The sequence below is a fragment of the Andrena cerasifolii genome, chromosome 3, assembly GCF_050908995.1.
Source record: "Andrena cerasifolii isolate SP2316 chromosome 3, iyAndCera1_principal, whole genome shotgun sequence".
NCBI lineage: Eukaryota > Metazoa > Arthropoda > Insecta > Hymenoptera > Andrenidae > Andrena > Andrena cerasifolii.
In genome coordinates, this window is record NC_135120.1 from 19,284,994 (window position 1) to 19,304,493 (window position 19,500).

Sequence of the window (19,500 nt, forward strand, 5' to 3'; positions counted from 1 at the left end):
CATGTCAGTGGTGGGTGACTATAGTCTGCATAATGAATCTAGTAGTCCGCTACGGTAATAAAGTAGTCGCTAATAATAACTTGACATAATTATATTGCGTTCTACAATAATGTATAGTCACCGACAGTCGCCCTTAAAGTTAAAGCGTCACAACTTGCTACGCCCCTGGTTATACTCAATTATTAGTCCGCGTAAGACGGGTGATGAGCACCGCTGTCGCAGATCCGTCATGCGCAGAACGCGCGAGATTCTGTTCTCGACGTTCTGCAACATTCTGCAATGATCAAGAGCCCGACAGTGCGTGCATATCGATGCATAATCGCCGAACGGTCGTGAAATATGGCACAGATATGAGGAACCAACGTTCTGAATTGTCTTCCCGGTCTAGCGCGTATTGTCGTTCGAAGAGTGACGCGGACCGCGGCATGTAACCTCCGACGCAGGGGATTGGTAAACACCGCATACGCAGACAGCAGGTGGCTTTAATCAGCGATCGAATGTTTACTAAAAAACTGCGTGTCACTTTGACAACGCCAAGGGAATCGCAGCGCAAAGTCTCCACGGAGCCTCTTTGAAAATGAAAATTGCGAAATCCACCGTCATCCTGCTGCTCTTCGTGCTAATCTTGTCGATACTCGTAGCGAATGTCGCCGACCTGATCAATGTCGACACTCACGTGCTGGACGACAGTCTGCCTAGCAGAAACGCCAAGGTCGACTGGTCGCAGCCGAAGCTTTACGATATTGGAACGTCGTTTGACCACTTGGTCTGGTTTTTACAGGTCTGTTAGTCAAGGGATTGAATCGTCAGCTGGGGAAGCTTGTACTATTGCCACCAGCTGGCTTACCACCAGTACCGCTCACCCGATGCTTATTACTTTCAGATATCCGACATACATATAAGCATATTCCGAGACCCATTTAGGATAACACAGTTGAAGGAGTTTTGTAACGTCACAGTGGACACCATTAAACCTCCCATCGTGCTAGCTTCGGGTAAATCTTCGCTGTTTACTTACTTTATTTACGATGCTAGTGTGCCTGTCCTAACGTAACGTAATCGAATAGGCGATCTTACGGATGCCAAGGCCAGAGACAAAATGGGATCGAAGCAGATATTAGAAGAATGGCAGTACTACAAGCAAGTGTTAGATGATGCGGAAATTAGTAAAAGAACTTTGTGGTTGGACGTCAGAGGCAATCATGGTAATAACTCCGATTAAATGGTTCAAACTATTTTCCATCCTCACCGATTTCAATGATTTTTTGGATATGTTGTCTGAGACACGATTCTGAACAACTTTTTCCTATACATGTTACCGCCGCTCGACCATTGTTTCCGAGATATTTGCGAAAAACTGCTGCTACTACAAACTGTATTCTGCCCTATACCTACCTACAGTACGCGTCCGTGGCAGCGTATGCGCCAGCATGGGACAAAAAAAATGGTGAAGCTGACCTTCGTTTCTGAGATATTTGCGAAAAACTTCTTCTGACTTATTCCGACGCAACGCATTCCACTTTCCAACTTGTCCAGGGTATTAGTATTGCTTGGGGCTAGATCAGTGCAAGGGGCGCGCGCCCGCTCGCGGGCGTGTAAAGCGTGATAGTGAACCGATATGAGTCGCGGTGTTGACAGGCATCCGCAAGTTTCTGGTTCAAATTTCTGAACTCACATCAGTTCGCTATCATGCTTTACGTGCCTCCGCACTAATCTAGTCCCAACAATTACTAATACCCGGGACAAGTTGGAAAGTGAAATACGTTGCGTCGGAATAAATCGACAGAAGTTTTTCGCAAATATTTCGAAACCGAAGGTCGTGCGGCGGTAACATGTTTAGGAAAAAGTTGTTCAGAATCTTGATAACATCCAAAAATCATTCAAATCGGTGAGGATGGAAAACTTCTAAATAATTACCGACTAATGTTTGGTACATTTCCAGATAATTTCAACGTAGTCAGTCTGGAGTCGAAGAATAATTATTACTCCAACTATTCTATCCAAGGGAAGAAGCACCCGAGATCTTATATGTACACCATAAACGTTGGCTCCGAACTCTATACATTTATCGCGATAGACGCTTGCTTGAAGCCTGGTCCGAGAAGGCCATTCAATTTTATCGGCGTATTAGACGAACATGAAATCAAAAGTATCAACAAATTAGTGAACGAGTCTCGGGAGAACAATGCGGATTTTATTATTTGGTTCGGCCATTATCCGACCTCGTGCATACTGTCGCAATCCAGGACGAGCATCAGAAATATCATAGGTAATAAGTAGTAGACTATGCGCCACGTTAGTATCGTAATAGGATATCGCTCATGCTGTAAAAAAAATGCCAGTTTCGAAATATATTTTCAGGTGGAAACAAGGAGAGTATGGTGTACGTCTGCGGGCATTATCATATGCTTGGTGGAGCAGTGCCTAACATGTACACGCTACAGCAAGCAGGGTTTCTTGAATTAGAATTAGCCGACTGGAAGGATAACAGAATGTAAAGTAGCCATGTTTCCTATCGATTATAGAAACTCGATTCTTTTCTGACGTTATATTGATTTATCGTATATATTAGTTATCGTCTGGCAGCTATAGATCATGGTCAGTTCTCTTTTATTGATGTGAAGCACGGAGAGTGGCCTGTGGTATTGATTACCAATCCGAAGCATGCTTTATACACGATGCCCAGGAGAGAGAACTTATTGTCTGTTGTTAAGTCTACGCATATCAGGTAAACTGTTTTAATACAAACGTGTATCCCTTATTAGGAAGATCAACAATAGTTACTTGTGTTAATGTTGCCTCTCATCACGTGTTGGAAATTTTTTTAGAGTACTAGCATTTTCAATATCGCCAATAAAAACCGTTGAAGCTCAACTGGATGATGGTGCATGGCTCGCTTGTAAACACACGAAGGGACCCCTTTTTACCACAAAATGGAATTCGACGGAGTACAGCGAGGGGATACACACTATTCGAGTTGAGTGAAATATATTCATCCTCCCTTGTCAAGCATCGTATTTTACCTGAACATTATTGACCTTCGGAGGGCGATTTTGAAAGATTGTACCTTACACTGTTGGTAATGGAGATGATTAATTTCAGGTACGAGTCGTCGATACAGATGACAGAGAGGCGATGGTACTTCAGCCATTTGCTCTCGATGGAACTCGTCTGTCGTTTAGTATTCTCTCTAGGCTAATTCTTATGTCTAACGTCAGTAGCATTGTAAGTAACGGAGCATCTAATAATTACACTTGCAGATAAATCGTTGTACTTACATAGTGTTTTGTTTATTCAGTTTCAATTCCTGTTTGGGACAGTGTTGGCCCTGTTAGTAGTCCCACTATGTTTGCTACGCCTTCTTCATATACTGTGCGAGAGTAAGTGAAATCTAAATGCGTTGCGTAGCTTTGCGTTCAAATTTAAAAGGCTAAGGAAGTTAACGAAATATTGTTTCGAGCAGGGAAGCAAATGCATCGACCAAGATTGCGAATAAAATTCTTTCACTCGTGGCTCAGGAAATTGTGGATATTATCCACTGTCGACCGACTGTTCTTTCCGCTAGTATTGTACGCGTTATACTTAACAGTTGGTGAGTAATTGTGAATTCTCTGCATTAAAAGTAATGGTACAAACGACACGAACGATTAGAAAAAAACCGCGCTCTCTGTAAAATATGTATCTTTAAAGGTCCTTGGGCTATCGGCGAAGTGATAGATAATCATACTGGCATAATTTTTGCTTGGGGAACGTTCGTTGGAAATTCTTATTTACCCGGTGCCTTCACTTACGCTTATGGGTTCCTCCAATTATTCTCTTTTCACCTGCCGCTTATGCTAATTTTATCTCACGGAGTGGACAAACGGTAAGTATACATCAATTGAGGACCTCGCAGCAAGAGGGGTGCAGCTCCATCTTTAACAACTTCGAGTAAATTAGAAAAAAACTGTTTATAAAATCATTGCTTTGACTTTACATAACTGTAAAAAATGGAGCTGCACCCCCCTTACTGCAAGGTCCTCAGTTACTAAACATTTAAAGATAATACAATCGTGAAAGTAACCGATTGAATAGATTACAGAATGTTAACAAGCCTGGCAATAAATCATTATCGAAAGTTTGTTTAATGTGGCATCATTTACCAATAACAACACTGGTTATAATGCAAACTTGCATGGCATACTTCTTCTGGCTGGCGTATGGAACATTAGCCACTGTGTTGTGTCCATTACGCACCTGGAGCATTTTCTTGGCACTACTGCTATGGCACCAAGTGAACACGATGCCACAATCATGCCTGAGGTACGTGTCTTATTTATGTCCTCTTGTTTCATAGTAATCGTGATGTTTTTTTATCTTGAAGGCTCGCAATGACGATATGGTCCCCTCATGCTTGATTTGTACAAGGTATAATGATTCATAGTATAGAAACGTAGCACGTTATTACGATTTGTTTTACATAGCTGAAGAATCTTCACGCTTTTGCGTAAACATCGTTGAATTAACAAACATGTATAGATATAATAAGCGAGTTAATAGAAGATTTCAATAGTCCGTACTTACTAGATGTGAAGCATTTAATTCATTGCGTGTCAAAGTTAACTATCATACATTTCGCAGATCTGTGCAAGAGCGTGAAATTAATTCGAGAACAATACTTCGGTCATTTCTTTTTATGCTTGTCAGAGAAAGCCTAAATCCGAACGAAATTGTTATTTGCAATCACAGTTGGGCATTATTCGAATAAGATTTGCGAATAAAACGAAATTATTCGATAAGAACGAATCACTTTTTTATCGATTAAAAATTTATTCGAATAATGCCCGACTCTGTTTGCAATTGTACGTTACGATTCAGTCAGTTCCTTTAAAATGTGCCACAGGCGAATTTTTTCATTCATGAAATTACGGCGAAGACTGTTTAGATTTGTTGCATAATAATTAATATCTGTTAGCTAATTTTAGTAATCGATTGAATGGTTAAACGCATTGTTAGCAAGTTTCCAAATTCGTAGCGTAAATATGTATATTATTTATTTATTTATTTACGAGACGAGCGCATTGTAAGCACTTTGCTGAACTATTTTATATCTTTGAATTACTAATTTACTGTTTCAAATAGTAATTCTAATGCTTCCGAAATACGTTTCGGTTTTACATGAACGTTGTAAGATAGACTATTTAAGAGGAGATTGTTGAGAAACTGAGATGGAAGTTCTGTGTTATAGGATGCCGTTATGCTTTAGTTAATAATTAAGTTGTTAACTCTATCCATGTGAAACAAGCAGATTGAGAAATCAATATATAAATCGATATTTTCTATGAAATTTACGACAAGCAAGTATTTTCTTTCACATTTTGAGTGATATATGTGTCAAAAACTGAAAGAATGGCATTTATCGAAACTTTATTAAAACGGTATTAATCTCTATTACTTAATGTTTTTTTTTCCTTAAAACTTGGGTGTATCTTGGATCCAATTGAATCTGCATTCGAATTTTCATAAGCTGAGTTTCAACTCTGTGATATGAAGTAAATACAATTATAAATGGAATCGGCATGGTAGAATGAGGAAATTTAATATCAGATTTAAAGAGTTCCGCCATTGTTTTCGAAAAGTTTCATCTCGAGGATTGTAAATTACGTTTCTTCTGTGTTGAATGGTTGTGGTAGGCAGAGAATGCGTGCGATTGTAAGATAGAGATGTTGATATCTTTTCGAAGATACGAACCAGTATTTCCTTAGAACATAGATTTTATTGCTACCGTATATTTTTCTACATACGATTTAAACGTCACTATTCTTGAACACGATCTCTGAACTGCAAATGTGATCTCAATAAACCAATGGTTCCCAATCGTTAACAATCACGAACTTCTTCCATGAATATGCCAAAATTCATAGAAACCAGCAATCAAGCAATTCGCAATTATTGTGACTCAGACAAAAGCAGTGTTAGGTAAAGGAATTTGAGTTTCTCGCATTTAGAAGTGGAAATACAGTATTGCTTAATCTTCCTCCGCTACTTTCCTCAAACATGTTCCGGAAAGCTACCGCATTAAATTAGCGATTATTGGGAATCATAGTGATAGGTTTACTTACAGCATTAAATATTTATATTTAATGTATTTTGTAAAGCACTGCAAGGAATATGAGGGAGTATTATTTTCTGGTGATTAAAGGGTAACGTAGAGTACCGTTCTTCGTTCATTGCTTGTGATACAAATATTCTGTATAAGTGTAATATACCAATGGGGCATGTGCAAAAGGATAATCACGCATGTGCTGGGTGTGAATGAATGTTGTACGCAACATAAATCATTGCGGATTCGACCTTTTCCATTAGTACTGTGAACTTTTGGTTCTCTGATGTTTGAAAAATGTACTTTACATGAACTTATAAATAAAATATATACAGTAATATATAAACAAATACTCTAGGAGTACTATAAGAGTTCTACATAACATGTAAAAGAAAATTTTAATCCTTTTTCATATTCTAATTAATTCCAATTTATCATTGTCCTGACTCTGTCAAAGAATAGTTAGTAACTAATTAATTAGAAGCAAAATAATTGGGAAGTAGTCAGGGGTAGGGCTGCAATGAATTATCGAATACCAGAGAATTCGAATTTAAAATTCGAATATTCAAATTATTCAAAGAAACCATTCGTATTCGAATTATTTACAGCTGTAGTCAAGGGCCTGTATTTTGAGATGCGGTTCTAAAAGTGCAGAAAATAATTGTAGGAAATCGATTATTCATTAATGTTCGAAAGGAGGTCAGGTGCAAAAATATACGAATTAGTTTTATTATTTAATTATTTTATTTACATCATAGATATTACGGACGTAAAAGCACGTCGATGTCAGGATAGGACAATTGCCCTAATTTCTCAAGCCTGGCACCCTGGGCGCGTTTTAACGTCCAGTTTAGTTCCCACTCCACCGCTACGTCCCGCCAAATATTTGAAACTCATTTTAAAGCGATAAATAAAGAATTTTATTACTAGAAGCGGTAGCACAATGATTTACAGTAACTCCAGAATAGGCCCAGATTCCCAAGTTGCAAATAAGTAAATCAACGAACAAACAAACAAACAAATTCGTATGCCATTACATAAATCGAACGGAGCGCTTTAGTTCGCACTTACGCATGAAAGTCCGTGCAAGCCTGGAGACGATTTTTGGATTCCGGCGTGACAGTTAAACGATTAATGATACATTGTTAAGGAACATTGACTTAAAAAATTGACACGACAGGTGCGTATATAACGCTTCTAATGGTTCATGCCTATATACAAGTATCGTAAGTAGTACAAGAGTACACGATCCGGAGAAGTATCTTTGAGCAGCCCAACGAAACCCCAGTTGTTTTGTTACTGTTAATTAATTGTAGCGGAAACTTTCTCGACAGAATTTTCTCTTTAAACCCAGCGAACACAGCTTCTCTATTCTATCGCGTGCCGTAAAGTGAAGATATGGGGGAAGTAGGGGAGAATCCTGCTCAGTGGGCAATTGATATTTTCGAGGGCAAGAATTACCATTATGAACGGCGCTTTTATAACAAGTATACTGGAGAGATACTTGGTGGCCTCATCGGTTCAACGTCACCATGGATAAGGAATTATATGTTAAATAGACCCTTTAATGCTGGTAAGTTGATTGAATGAGAAGTACCCTGAAATATGTAATTCTAACCTGCCCGTAGTTGCTCTGTTACATAATCTGCACCTGAGAGTTTCCGACTGTAGAAAATGAATTTTTAATGCTGCCGTAAATTATCTTGAATGCGTGATCTTAATTACATTGCGATTTAACGCTTCGTGGTCACACGGGGTGTATTGTCCCCCAAAAATAATTTTCGAGTTAAAATGTCGTGTCTTTGCGACTTCCAAAGGGGATTTATCGCAAGAAAAAAAATTAAAAAATCGCTTTTTTCCCACAACCGTGGAAAATCGCTCATTTTCAACTACAAATTTTATCATATCAAAATTTACATTTTTCGAAAAAGACTATTAGACCATGATTGTATAAGTATTACGAACCTACAATTATCACTGAAAAGTTAAAAGATTCAAAAATACAAAAATGGTAACTCAAAAAATGACGCTGGGGTACAGTGAACCCCGTGTGACCAACTTGTGATTATAAGGAGGTGTGACCACGAAGGGTTAAAGTGTTAAATTTCTATGGAAATACTGTACACTGCGTGTTAATTATGCCCACAATTTTTAATCCCTTGTTACTCCAGAATTTGTGCGCATGTGTGCATTAATGATTAAAGTCTATGTATTTGCCACTTTCCTTAGGTCTCCAATATCACATTGCATTTGGCATAGTGGGTGTAGTTCTTGGCAGAATTCTAACAGTAACGACTGATCAATATTATGCCAAACGAGACGCGATACTGTTAGACTATATTAAGAAACATCCGCAACGCTTCCCAGAACCAAGTAAGTCAGACAATTTTGTGGTACCATTACGTAGTTGATTATGAACGTCTTAAGTTGATATTTTGTACTGTGCGTCGACGAGAAGATGGTCTTCAGAATGGCACAGGAGTTCTTTGCTCGCGTTGGCTTCCATCGTCTGCTTCCCGTTCATTATCTTCGTATTCATTGATGTTGTCGCGTCGGCAGTAGAGTTTCTCGTAATAACATCTCGTAGACGCAGAGTTTCTATTACTATACTCCTCACATTAATTAAAGGATCACCTCTAGGAACCCGAAAAATAGGGGCAAGTTCTATTTTTGCCGGAGTTATGACCATGTGAACTTGCCCCTATTTTTCGGGTTCCTAGAGGTGATCCTTTAATTAATGTGAGGAGTGTATCAACTCGCACGCAGAGAATTTGTTGCATTTAATATTTCTTACGTTTCAGGGAATAAAAAGTATGCAGATCTATTGTTACCATGGACTCCGGTACGTTAGGTAATTATAATACCTTTTTAAAATGAAATGATTGATTGTAATAGTGAATACCTAAATAAAATACATAGAATATTATTACATCTTATAAGAATACGCCGTACTCTTATATCGTAATCCTACGTTAAGGGTGTGTTGTACAGCTTTTATTAGTATGTATAATACAACGATCGTGTGTACGAGTATGTATGTACAATACTTACTTACTTTGAATATGCAACACATTTTTATCTAAATTTGTTATACCTGAGAGTACAATGATTTTCATTTCGTGGTTTAGAGTTAAATGGTGGGATATACATTTGTAAAACAGAAACAACAAATTCTCTATACACAGGAATAATATGTAAAATTATATATAACGGAGCTAGCATTACACGAAGTTCAAAACAGAACAAAATTCATAGAAAATTTCAGTAGTTTAGAAGCTTTTGATCCGTGACGTAAGCATATTTTATTATATAAATATATCTTACTTTTATTAATATCCATGAAGCTTACAAAATTTTAATTTTTTATTCCACGCTGTTTTAACAATTCTTTGATGATTTCAATTTCTGTCTGTCTCTGTTTGTATTCCAGCGTGCGATTGGATGGAAAATTCTCCGATTCTGTATACGTATTATTCATTCGGGCAAGAATAAATGAGAGACGGTTACTCTTCCTAATTATCGTTCTAGCTCACTTATAAAAGTTTCTATTTCTTCTCGGGATTGTAATTGTCGTTGTAGAGCCCGGTTCCTTTCGAATCTCCTAGCCAGGGATATTTATTAGGGCATTCCCTGCATGCTTCTAGATACCTGCGAACATATTTGTAATTATTACCAATCTCAAGCTACGAAATACAGTTAGACGGGAAACTTCTCCATAGCAACGATCGTTCACCTAGTTGTAGTGAAATTAGATTCTTGGGTTTTGAAATCCAGAGCGCATTTATTTGGATTATTACACGGCGGGCCCGGAAGATTCTCTTTCTTCTTACACGACCATCCTTCAAAATTATTCAAAGATTTAACTGGCTTCGGATCAGTAATCCATGTAAGCGCTTGAGTGGCGGTTACAAAGTACACGTCTGGCCTGCAATTACGCGACACATTTATTCACTTCCTGAATTATTTACGTTGTCTTAATAATTCTGTTTCTTTAGTCTATAACATGGCGAAGAGGCATAACAAAGGTGGGACTTAGTTTCCGCTTACAATGTCACTGCCCAGTCGAGGAACTTCGATAAACCTCGTTCGAGTTCCTTTATTTGGAACCAGTTTGTGTGGAATGGCATCATATATGGTGCTCTGTTTTGTTCATAGTATCGATTAAAATCTTCTTGCAACCACTCAAAGACTTCTTCGGGATCGTGATTGTGAAGCACGCACTGATCCAAGTAGGGGCAGTGTCCTCCTTCATAGCTCTCGACGTAATGCGCGTTTAATGGTAATTCCCAGACGCCTGAAATCGATTGGAACACCACTGGATTTAGAATATCTGGTACGAGTTACATTTACATCTGTAAATATAATTGTCACGTACCTGGGAATGATTTGGTGGGGCACGTGCCCGCTTTACATTCATGGGGGATCTTGTAATCAAGAGTGTAGGGCCAGATTGGTACTTTTAATGGAGAGATTCCAACGCTGCTGTCATATATATATCCAAAGTCTTCCAGTACTTTGTACTGAGTATTCCGTCCAGGTTTCAGATACGGAGCTCTCATACCCACAACTTCGCTGGTTGAGATGTTACTGAAATGCTTGAGTATCTCTCGCATTCCAATCATTTCCCCAACCCATTCCTCGTATCCTTTATCTTCTAATCCCTTTTGCAATCTAATAATCGTCGATTAAGAGCGTAACGTTCCATTTAATAATTACGCGGACTGTTGGCATTTATACTCACGATATAGTTTCAGTAGCAATCTCGTGCCCATCGTGCGCTAAACTCTGAACCATATTGTAATTACAGTATTCGTGTGAGATGAAGAAAGTGCCCTTCAAAGGACAATTGTTTGGATTCAGCCTGTCGGTGGTAAATATCTTTTGGTAATGATCGAAATTATTGTGATTTATTGCCCCGTCGAATGTCATCATTATCATCTGGGGTGTCTGTAATCAAAGGGAAGCATGTATAGAGCGGAGCCAAGATAATTCTCTAGGAAATGTATCGGAGAGTGGTATATACCTCCTCTGGATGAATACCACCAGGGATTATTGTGCCATCTCTGGAACAGAAGCAGTACGGCAGCTGACAATTCGCAGTGTCACACTTTTCTGCCAAGTCAGTTGGCGGTTCGGTCACTGGTGGTGGGGCTGAGATTGAGGAACTATAGATTAACGCAGTCAATGGAGTAAAGTATGGTTGACAGTGACTTCCAAAGGAAATACTTACTCGTGGCAATGGGTCCACAGCGGGCCTCATTTTTGAAAGTGCAGAACTTACTGATGTCGTCAAAGTGCAATCCTGACGGACACCTGTTCAAATATGGGTATCCATCGACGCACTGTTCGGATTCAACGGAGAAGCTTTTTAATTGCAAATCGATCTTTAAGGTGAAATAGAAAGCAAGGTAATTAATTACCTGATAAAACCTTCTACACGTCGCTGGATCTGCAAAGTTACCATTGCCTTGACCTTCGGGGCACGTGAACTCCTCGTCTTTCTTCTCGTCGTCTTTCTTAGCATTCTTTTGTCCATAAACTGCAAGATCGGTCGCGCAATAAATTAGACGCTGACATTTTAACGGCATTGTAGAAAAGGAGAGACAATTATCTATGAGAAAGTATGCATGAGGCCATCGACATCTTGGAAGATTAGGATACACGGTTCTCGAGGAAAAGGTCAAGGTAAGGCTCTCCTCGAAATACATTAACGTGTTCGTGTATCTATACACGTGGACGTCGAATACTTGATTATTCAGGTTCGACTTTTATTGCATCCTTTCCTTTACCTCCTAACACAGCTATATATAATACACTGCGGTATGTAGAATTAATTTTCGATTATTCTAAAGCAACCCAATCTCTAAATAATTCTATGAAAAAGAGTGAATGGACAGTTGAAAGATTCATATTTCTTGCATTGTTCTCTTAAAGGAACTTTCTCGTACGAAAATGTTGCGTGGGTATATAAAAGATATATTAGATCCCAACGATTTCAATAACTTCTATTGAATTCTTTACGTAACGAAATACATAATTCGATGTCGAGGTAACTGAAAAGAATTCCATTCATACGAAGTGAAATAAAACAGTAACGCAGTGCGCGCGGGAAGGTGGAAATGCTTATAGAAAATGTCTGAGAGAAATTCCAAGGGTATCATAGGAAAGACGGTCGAGAAAGCGAGGAACATGGTAGTAAGAATTCCAACGTCCAGAGGAGACGCATTATAGCTACGTAAGCGTAGAGATTCGAGCATTCTGGTTTATTTATTCCCGTCTGATCGGATACGTTCGATACCCCTTACGGCGCAAAGAAACCCAAACGACTTGTATGCTTGCAAATTTATTTTATTTGCAAATTAAGATCATTCTTAAATAAAATTCTCGATCTTCAATTCTTCCCCTGCAAATAATAGTTGGATAAAATCGATACAGTGCCATTTCGAAATATAATCAAACAGTAGATATCAGCAGCCGTTGCTACAAAAATATCCACAGTTTGCTATAAGGCGAGGATGGACATGCCACCCATATGTTGAGTATAGATCACTCGGGCCAAGATCAAGGATCAGCATTGACTCGCACCACAGCGCCAACATTGAGATATGGAGGCAATTATTTCGCAGATCACGAAATTCCTCGATCGATCATTACCCTGCATATGTGTAAAATATATTTCCTCTGTAATTAACGAACGAATGAATCATTCTCGTAACTAAATGGACCAAACTTAACATATTTACTATTTAGAAGCGTTGGGAATGTAATAATTTCTGTAGAACGTTGGTTCACTGCGGATTACTAAATAAGAAAATAATCTGAGCTATGCAGACTGTAAAGCATATATATCTTCGGTATCATGGCTTTTATTTGTCCTTCGACTCCTTCGAGTCGATGCGCCGTCATTACAAGCGACGCGACGTTCTCGAAACACTGGCTGTTGGTAACCACGAGGGGAATTCATTATTGCGAGGGTTACTTTTTATTCCGTGCGTGCGCCGAAAGGGCATGCTCTGACGCAATCGTAACCCTACCGTTTCGAGGTGTGGTTTTTATTTTAGAAACTTATCGTGCATTCATTATGTTCTTGTGCCCACTTGTATCCCTGCTCTTATCGATTTCTATTTCAGGATTCCTTTATACCTGTAACACGGCTATTACCCAGAATCTTAATTCTATTAGAAAGTTCTTAATCCTTTAATGCATTGAAGATGAGAATATTAATATACTAACAAATCGTGAAGCTTTACGGAATAGTTATATAAATCGGAGAATGGATGAGCGGTGAATTCGATGTAGAGAGTGATTCGACTCAAACGTGTTGAATTCTTCTGTGGATGGGCTACCAGGAGAAAGTAAGTATCTCAGGAAGATACTTCCCTGCGATCTTATAATAGTCTAGCGTGACACAAGTAATAAACTTACACCGTAACACAGATAACGAATAGCAACGACAAAAGAATATGTATATAATAAAATGGCATACACGAGCTGTACATTACGAGCGAATTAATAGAGACAATAGCGATGGAAGAAAAGTCGCGATGGAGTTAATAAAGCAAGGCTCGCGCACATGAATGCCAAAAAGATCGGTTTAGCGGCAAAGTGGAAAGTGAAGGTACCGCTCTGGCAATGACGTTGTGGTAAATCGTTCAGGTGCAACATTTCCATCGGCCGTGTACCATACACGCACACGCTTTTACCCTGAATTCAGACCCGCTGTGTAGCGTGCGACGGCTGCCATATACGTGTAAGCGACGAAAACTTATGTAAACACCGGTGAAACCGCCAGGGAACCTAATTTAACGACGCTCCAGCGCGTCGGTGCGCTGCTTCCTCCCAACATCTCGCTTTTATCCGTGTCAACTTTATTTACAAGACGGGCGGTGGGAGGGGGGCCTCTTTCACGACACTCGGCGAGAACTTTCCAAGTGTCGTGGAAGTGATTCTCTATGAATCTGTGTCAATATACTCGCGTGTACGTGCTTACGGCAATTTATATACGGAGAGAATTTTAAGGATTTTAATAGATCCTCTCGATCGATGATTAAGATCTCCTTTAGGAACTTTAGAACAGCTTCTCGGCTTGGGAATCTTTAAGTGGCTCGGAATGTTACAAGATTTCCTTTCTGCAGGAATTACACGAGACAACGAATTGCAAATTAGAGTACATAAGAGAATGGTTGCAGAAGGTCGTTCCTTCTTGCTTAGCACCTGCGTTATCCCTCTCGGTGGCGGCGATTCGATCGATCACTTAATTCAACAAAGAAACTGCAGTTTAAAAAATTTAAAATGGAAATAAAACTCTTCGGTTGAAATTCTTAGAATAGAGATCTGATGCGAGGTAACGAGTTTCTTTGTAAAGATCGATACAGAAAATTCAGGAGCCGATAATTAATCTGGAAGCGATTTGCAGGCGTGTCGTCCTACCTGATACGATCAAGACGGCGCAAAGAAGCAAGAGTCCCCTCCGTGGTGCCATCGTCGAGCAGCCGTGAGAGAAACGTGGCCGAAGTCCTTTTCCCCGCGTCTACCTTGAACTATTTCACGGCACTACGAATACGAATGGATCGTGTTATTTTTTTTATGTTGCACCGGGAGGCTTGTCATCGGCGATGCCACTGGTCGAGCCTACTCTCGCAGCACTGGTGACTGGCTCGAGGAGGGTCCTCGACTTCTGGCCATGGCTACAGGAGTCGGGAACCGGACGGTAGGAACCGTTCTTAGCTCATTGGCTGACCACTTTCTACCACCGTCTCGGCCGTCGAGAAATCTGCGCTTTTATTTGCGTTAGGACAGGCCACCGGTTCCGTGTCCAATAGGGTGGCTGTTATTTACACTTGCTGTAAATTTTTATTCACGATTTTCTCCGCGACACCCCTCAGAATAGTTCCAATTAATAGAAAAAATCTGCGTAACCTTTTATCAGTTTTTCGGATTTTCCTCGAAAACCGTTTGTCGCACGAGAAAAAGCAATAGAGCATAAAATATGCTCCTTCTCTGGATCTACAACTTTTATTTGACATGTTTTTTCATGTAATCGATAACTTTGAGGATAATTAAATAAAATCGACTTTGCGCGCTTCTAAGTAATTATTTAAGTGTTCAAGGGCCCAGGGGCTCAAACTTTGCGCGGATATTTTTTTTATTAATTGGAACTATTCTGAGGGATGTCGCGAAGAAAATTCAAAAGTCAGAGCCAGCGGGATCGTGATCTTTGCGAAAGGGACGAATGGAAAATATGCGAGTAAATTATTGTTTTGTATATATACACGAATGGGTTGAAAATAGTACAAAATAGTAAATGGATACGATTATTTGGTAATGATAAGTGTAAGTAGGATATGTGAGAAGCTTCACAACTCGATCTTAGTCATCTGGGGCCCCCTCTTGCGCTTCTCTTTCCTCTTCACCTTCTTTGTCTTCGTCTCGTCTTTGTCTCTCTGTCGAGGGTCAACAGGCCGCCAGTAGGGATTGAAATATCCCGGCTCGCGTTCCTTCATGTTCAGCTCTTGAGCCAGCAAATCGAGCATAGTGTTCGTTTCCTTGTCCAAAAAGTGGCTGGATCGATTTGTGAAGTCTATGGTCCAGTTAATCATTGTATACCACTTGCGTTGTGATTTCAGTATGCGATGGGCCACGTGAGGAAAGTGGAGGACAATGTCGCCGAACAAGGCTGTGTTTTCTAACACGGTGGATATTGCTGCGAAATATACACACATTGCAATAAAACATGGATTTAAAAAGATTTTAAAAACATCGAGGGGATTCTTAAAAGATTACCGCTCTGAACAGTGACGTTCTGTGGCAAGGATCTATCGTCTGGATCAAAGCCCGCGGCCTCGATCAACGATTTACTCGCCTCGATCACGTCCATCATCTTTTCGCCGAGAACCGTTATCATTTTGTATAAACGTTCGTAGTTGTCTATCTTCTTGAGGTGCCTCACAGCTACTGCGTGCTCTTTGCGTTGAACACTAAACGATTTTCTAACTAGGAAGATTACAGTTAAGGAGCATTCATCAGTTTGCGATTAAAGCTACTCAAATAATAAAGCTACGTCTGCTTCATCAGCTCTTAAACCTCATATAAAACATCGTACAATTAAGTTTAGCTTTTAACAACTTTGATAGACATTCAGATTTTCAGAAATGAAACTGCAGCTAATTTTAGGAAAGGATAACAAGGGTAATAAATTCCCCTCTAACATTTCTATTCGTATTGTTTTAGACAACGCCACGTTAGCAGAAGTATCTGCACCTTACGTCTGCAATGGATACACAAATCCTCGTAGACCTTAATTTCGGACGGGCCACTTTTTCGCGGCTCTTCGCTGATTCGGTCTTCCGTTGCCGAAGTGTTCACCTGTTGCGCATGCGCAGTGCATGTCAACACCGACACGACTGCAATGTAAACGAATACGCGTGGCATCTCGCCGGACCGAAAAGCCCTCGAATTACAAAGTAGCACACCGATAAACAGCAATCGTACGCCAAGGTAATAAATGCTCGTTGAATATCAGATGTCCTTACATCCCTCCGCCAAAGATTCTCGCAGTTTCGAGTGGCATTTAATCGACGAAGTCAAGCCGCAACTTTCAATCGCGACACTGCCGCCATCTACCAATTCCCGTATAACATCGGATGTGTCAACTTGCGCGACGATTCGCTTGAAAATAATTAAAACGCTTAGCATTAGTTCGTAATTATGCGACAGTTACGAGCATGTAAATCGTGACGCTCGCGTGCGCTGTTAGATCTTTTTTTATTGACGTTTGCGAGTAGCGTTAAGCTGCAGCAGCTTATGGTGCGCGCGGACCAGTAGCGTTCGACTGAAGCTATGACATGAATGCATTTAATGGGAAAGATTTTATTAATGCTACGTACATATGGCAGTGATCTGACTTGATATGACAATATACCCCTGCCCATTAGCTAAGTTACATGTCTAATCTCTTTGTAATTAGAGTCTAGCACTGGCGACAAACATGGCAGCAGCCGATGAAACAAAGCTTGATGTAAGTGTGCAATTCTACAAGTGGTCTTGTATGTTTAGTTCGGTGTGCATTTTCCAGCTACGAGTCTCGTGGGGAAGTATGCTAAATTTTCTTTGGGGATCGTTCGACGATCTTAACGCAAAGTTTCTGTTTCAAGTTTAAAGTCACGATGGAGTATGCTGATCCTCAAAACGTCGAGGGTGAGATGACAGTAGGAGCTAAGCGGAAATCGAACCTGGGAGAACCTGAATTTAATACTTTAGACGAACCAATCAGAGATACGATTGTAAGTTTGTATAAAATGGTATCTAACATATCAACTGAGAATGGCAATTGGGTTCGTTTCGATTGAAATACTTGGTTCTACATTGGTAATGTTTCTCGCAGCTCAGGGATGTTCGAGCAGTGGGCAAGAAGTTTTTTCATGTTTTATATCCCAAAGAGAAGAAAAGTTTGCTGAAGGAATGTAAGCGAATATGCTATGAAATTTACTTTACATGTGATTTCGTGTGTACTGTTAGTTTCTAAAGAAAGAAACTGTTTTCAATTTCAGGGGACCTTTGGGGACCGTTAGTATTGTGTACGTTCATGGCTATGTAAGTTCAGTGATTCTAAGATTGAAATTCTTTCAAGTACTGTCTGTGTAACTGCAGTTACAAATTTCATTGCTTCAGAATATTACAAGGATCTTCTGACACAGCAGATAATTCAAATGACGGGGGACCAGAGTTTGCAGAGGTTTTTGTAATCGTATGGATTGGATCTATGGTCGTTACATTGAATTCCAAATTGTTGGGTGGCAACATGTAAGTAATTCTAGTAAAGGGGGTGGGTTACCCTCAACCGACCAAAATCAGGCCCTTCAAACGCACATTCTGAAGTAATAAATGAATATAGAGATAATTTTTGTTTTACTTTTTAAGCGTCATTTCGTTGACTTTAATGTGCAAAAAGAGAATTTTAAATATATTTAAAGGAAAAAAAGTTATAAATATAAATGTGAGAGTAAACTCCCTGTAAATTTTCATTCAAATCGTTCTAGCGGTTTTCGAGATTTTATGTTCACCGTTTTGGAAAACGTAGTTTCTGGGAAATCGCGTTTAAAGTTGGACATCGTTATCCAATCTCATGTGCAGGCTCGTACATTTTTTACTGTAATTCCTTCATTTTTTAGAATTTCGGGGCCCGGTTGTGCTTAAAATACGCAGAAAAGGTGTAGCTAGCGGAATATGCAAACATCTTAAAAACCAATTTTACGGGTCTATCCACGAGCCAGAAGTATATTCTTCAAAATAGAAAAAGTTTCAGTCGAATCGGATAACTTTTGGAGATTCAGCTTCCACCGATTTTGAGTGCACTGTTTCGAGAAAAACGTGTTTAAAGTTTTACATGATTGCCGAGTGGCTGGGTGTTACCCATGCATTTGCCGTTACTCAAATGCCTATAACTCCAGGAATTTTACGAATTTCAAAAAACCCTTTTAAACACGTATTCCTAAAAGGTTGAACATTCGAAAAATGAAAAAGAAAAATCGATTTTTAGACCGGAACCTCCTCTTAAGAGAAAACACATACACAGTGCTGTAACGAACATTCTTAACATAATTCAATGTGTTGCAGATCCTTCTTCCAAAGTATCTGCGTCTTGGGATACTGTTTGCTGCCAACTGCCATCGCTTTAATTTTATGTAGAATCATATTGATAGTAGAACAGACTACTTTCTTATTTAGTTTAAGGTTCGTTATCTCCATGATTGGATTCGCATGGGCAACGTACGGTTAGTATAATTTTATTCCACTATTATAGACTTGGAACCCTCGTGTACTGATGAGAACTATTCCATTTCAGCATCAATGGCATTTCTTGGCGATAGTCAACCCGTAGGGAGGAAGGCTCTAGCGGTATATCCAATATTTTTATTCTATTTTGTAATTTCCTGGCTGGTTATATCTCACACTACGTAAAATAAACTATAAATCATTTACAATAACAAGACTGTACATTGTTCCGTATCTGTGCACAAAGTAAATGGGAACTCGAAACTCGTGCAAAATGTAGCTTGCAATGGCACTTCGAAATTCTCGAAGTCAAAGCGTATCTTTCGTGCTAAGTTTTCTCTAGATAAAACATACATTATTTACTCTGTACGCTTTAGCGAATCACCAGTTTGTATGTCAATTATAATGATCTATATACAGAATGTATCGATATAAGGTGTAAAATGATGAATAATACTTAAGTAAATTATTGTCGCATTGTTATATATTTATATGTTTCGTTGACGTAGAAACTTGCTTAATCTTCCGTATTTCCATAGTTTAATGGGTTGCAGTGATTATTATCAACTGACTTCCAGAAACTCACATTCCTATTAAAATGTTCATTTTATTTGTCGATCGTTGCAACGATTTGCATCAGTAAA

The 19,500-nt window shown here is 39.3% G+C and overlaps 5 protein-coding genes across 9 annotated transcripts; 3 read left to right on the top strand and 2 right to left on the bottom strand.

Annotated features, from left to right (window-relative positions):
• Positions 1 to 221: 221 nt before the first annotated feature.
• LOC143367390 (transmembrane protein 62) lies at positions 222 to 6,432 on the top strand. Its single transcript, XM_076809158.1, has 13 exons — positions 222 to 781; positions 884 to 995; positions 1,068 to 1,205; positions 1,943 to 2,269; positions 2,362 to 2,494; positions 2,573 to 2,728; positions 2,829 to 2,976; positions 3,103 to 3,225; positions 3,299 to 3,380; positions 3,464 to 3,592; positions 3,691 to 3,865; positions 4,075 to 4,302; positions 4,364 to 6,432. Exons 1-13 carry the CDS (start codon positions 578 to 580, stop codon positions 4,395 to 4,397), a joined length of 1,989 nt encoding a protein of 662 aa, XP_076665273.1. The 5' UTR covers positions 222 to 577; the 3' UTR covers positions 4,398 to 6,432.
• A 674-nt stretch (positions 6,433 to 7,106) lies between these two features.
• On the top strand, positions 7,107 to 11,427 carry Nd-b14.5b (NADH dehydrogenase (ubiquinone) B14.5 B subunit). Of its 5 annotated transcripts, none has more exons than XM_076809167.1 (5): positions 7,107 to 7,262; positions 7,417 to 7,655; positions 8,312 to 8,455; positions 8,884 to 8,933; positions 9,513 to 11,427. In XM_076809167.1, the coding sequence occupies exons 2-4, from the start codon at positions 7,481 to 7,483 to the stop codon at positions 8,931 to 8,933; spliced, it is 369 nt and encodes a 122-aa protein (XP_076665282.1). In that variant the 5' UTR covers positions 7,107 to 7,262; positions 7,417 to 7,480; the 3' UTR covers positions 9,513 to 11,427. The 5 variants fall into 5 exon arrangements, with proteins under 5 accessions (XP_076665282.1, XP_076665283.1, XP_076665281.1 ...); XM_076809168.1 differs by having other exon boundaries at positions 9,727 to 11,427; XM_076809166.1 differs by lacking the exon at positions 9,513 to 11,427 and adding an exon at positions 9,211 to 9,417.
• Cda4 (chitin deacetylase Cda4) lies at positions 8,990 to 14,796 on the bottom strand. Its single transcript, XM_076809160.1, has 9 exons — positions 14,513 to 14,796; positions 11,503 to 11,621; positions 11,313 to 11,424; positions 11,106 to 11,233; positions 10,824 to 11,029; positions 10,458 to 10,753; positions 10,130 to 10,376; positions 9,816 to 10,007; positions 8,990 to 9,730 (listed from the first exon to the last, which is right to left on the bottom strand). Exons 1-9 carry the CDS (start codon positions 14,562 to 14,564, stop codon positions 9,628 to 9,630), a joined length of 1,455 nt encoding a protein of 484 aa, XP_076665275.1. The 5' UTR covers positions 14,565 to 14,796; the 3' UTR covers positions 8,990 to 9,627.
• A 233-nt stretch (positions 14,797 to 15,029) lies between these two features.
• Positions 15,030 to 16,513, bottom strand: LOC143367394 (coiled-coil domain-containing protein 134). The gene is made up of 3 exons (XM_076809161.1): positions 16,363 to 16,513; positions 15,866 to 16,075; positions 15,030 to 15,785 (listed from the first exon to the last, which is right to left on the bottom strand). Exons 1-3 carry the CDS (start codon positions 16,511 to 16,513, stop codon positions 15,439 to 15,441), a joined length of 708 nt encoding a protein of 235 aa, XP_076665276.1. The 3' UTR covers positions 15,030 to 15,438.
• Positions 16,437 to 19,327, top strand: LOC143367395 (protein YIPF6). Its single transcript, XM_076809162.1, has 8 exons — positions 16,437 to 16,579; positions 17,049 to 17,099; positions 17,236 to 17,364; positions 17,466 to 17,544; positions 17,632 to 17,674; positions 17,753 to 17,884; positions 18,698 to 18,855; positions 18,927 to 19,327. The coding sequence occupies exons 2-8, from the start codon at positions 17,070 to 17,072 to the stop codon at positions 19,040 to 19,042; spliced, it is 687 nt and encodes a 228-aa protein (XP_076665277.1). The 5' UTR covers positions 16,437 to 16,579; positions 17,049 to 17,069; the 3' UTR covers positions 19,043 to 19,327.
• The last annotated feature ends 173 nt before the right edge of the window (positions 19,328 to 19,500 follow it).

Excerpts from the sequence above, each read along its gene's own strand:
- Cda4 (XM_076809160.1), bottom strand. The coding sequence starts at position 14,564 with ATGGCACCACGGAGGGGACTCTTGCTTCTTTGCGCCGTCTTGATCGTA. Across the intron at positions 10,754-10,823 it reads ATTGCTACTGAAACTATATC|ATTGCAAAAGGGATTAGAAG; the intron begins GTGAGTATAAAT and ends GACGATTATTAG. Across the intron at positions 9,731-9,815 it reads TCTAATTTCACTACAACTAG|GTATCTAGAAGCATGCAGGG; the intron begins GTGAACGATCGT and ends ATATGTTCGCAG.
- LOC143367394 (XM_076809161.1), bottom strand. The coding sequence starts at position 16,513 with ATGCCACGCGTATTCGTTTACATTGCAGTCGTGTCGGTGTTGACATGC. Across the intron at positions 16,076-16,362 it reads TAAGGTCTACGAGGATTTGT|TTAGAAAATCGTTTAGTGTT; the intron begins GTATCCATTGCA and ends TAATCTTCCTAG. Across the intron at positions 15,786-15,865 it reads GAACGTCACTGTTCAGAGCG|CAATATCCACCGTGTTAGAA; the intron begins GTAATCTTTTAA and ends TATATTTCGCAG.
- LOC143367390 (XM_076809158.1), top strand. The coding sequence starts at position 578 with ATGAAAATTGCGAAATCCACCGTCATCCTGCTGCTCTTCGTGCTAATC. Across the intron at positions 996-1,067 it reads TCCCATCGTGCTAGCTTCGG|GCGATCTTACGGATGCCAAG; the intron begins GTAAATCTTCGC and ends GTAATCGAATAG. Across the intron at positions 3,866-4,074 it reads TCTCACGGAGTGGACAAACG|ATTACAGAATGTTAACAAGC; the intron begins GTAAGTATACAT and ends CCGATTGAATAG.
- LOC143367395 (XM_076809162.1), top strand. The coding sequence starts at position 17,070 with ATGGCAGCAGCCGATGAAACAAAGCTTGAT. Across the intron at positions 17,100-17,235 it reads CCGATGAAACAAAGCTTGAT|TTTAAAGTCACGATGGAGTA; the intron begins GTAAGTGTGCAA and ends TTCTGTTTCAAG. Across the intron at positions 17,365-17,465 it reads AACCAATCAGAGATACGATT|CTCAGGGATGTTCGAGCAGT; the intron begins GTAAGTTTGTAT and ends TGTTTCTCGCAG.
- Nd-b14.5b (XM_076809167.1), top strand. The coding sequence starts at position 7,481 with ATGGGGGAAGTAGGGGAGAATCCTGCTCAGTGGGCAATTGATATTTTC. Across the intron at positions 7,656-8,311 it reads AAATAGACCCTTTAATGCTG|GTCTCCAATATCACATTGCA; the intron begins GTAAGTTGATTG and ends CACTTTCCTTAG. Across the intron at positions 8,456-8,883 it reads GCAACGCTTCCCAGAACCAA|GGAATAAAAAGTATGCAGAT; the intron begins GTAAGTCAGACA and ends CTTACGTTTCAG.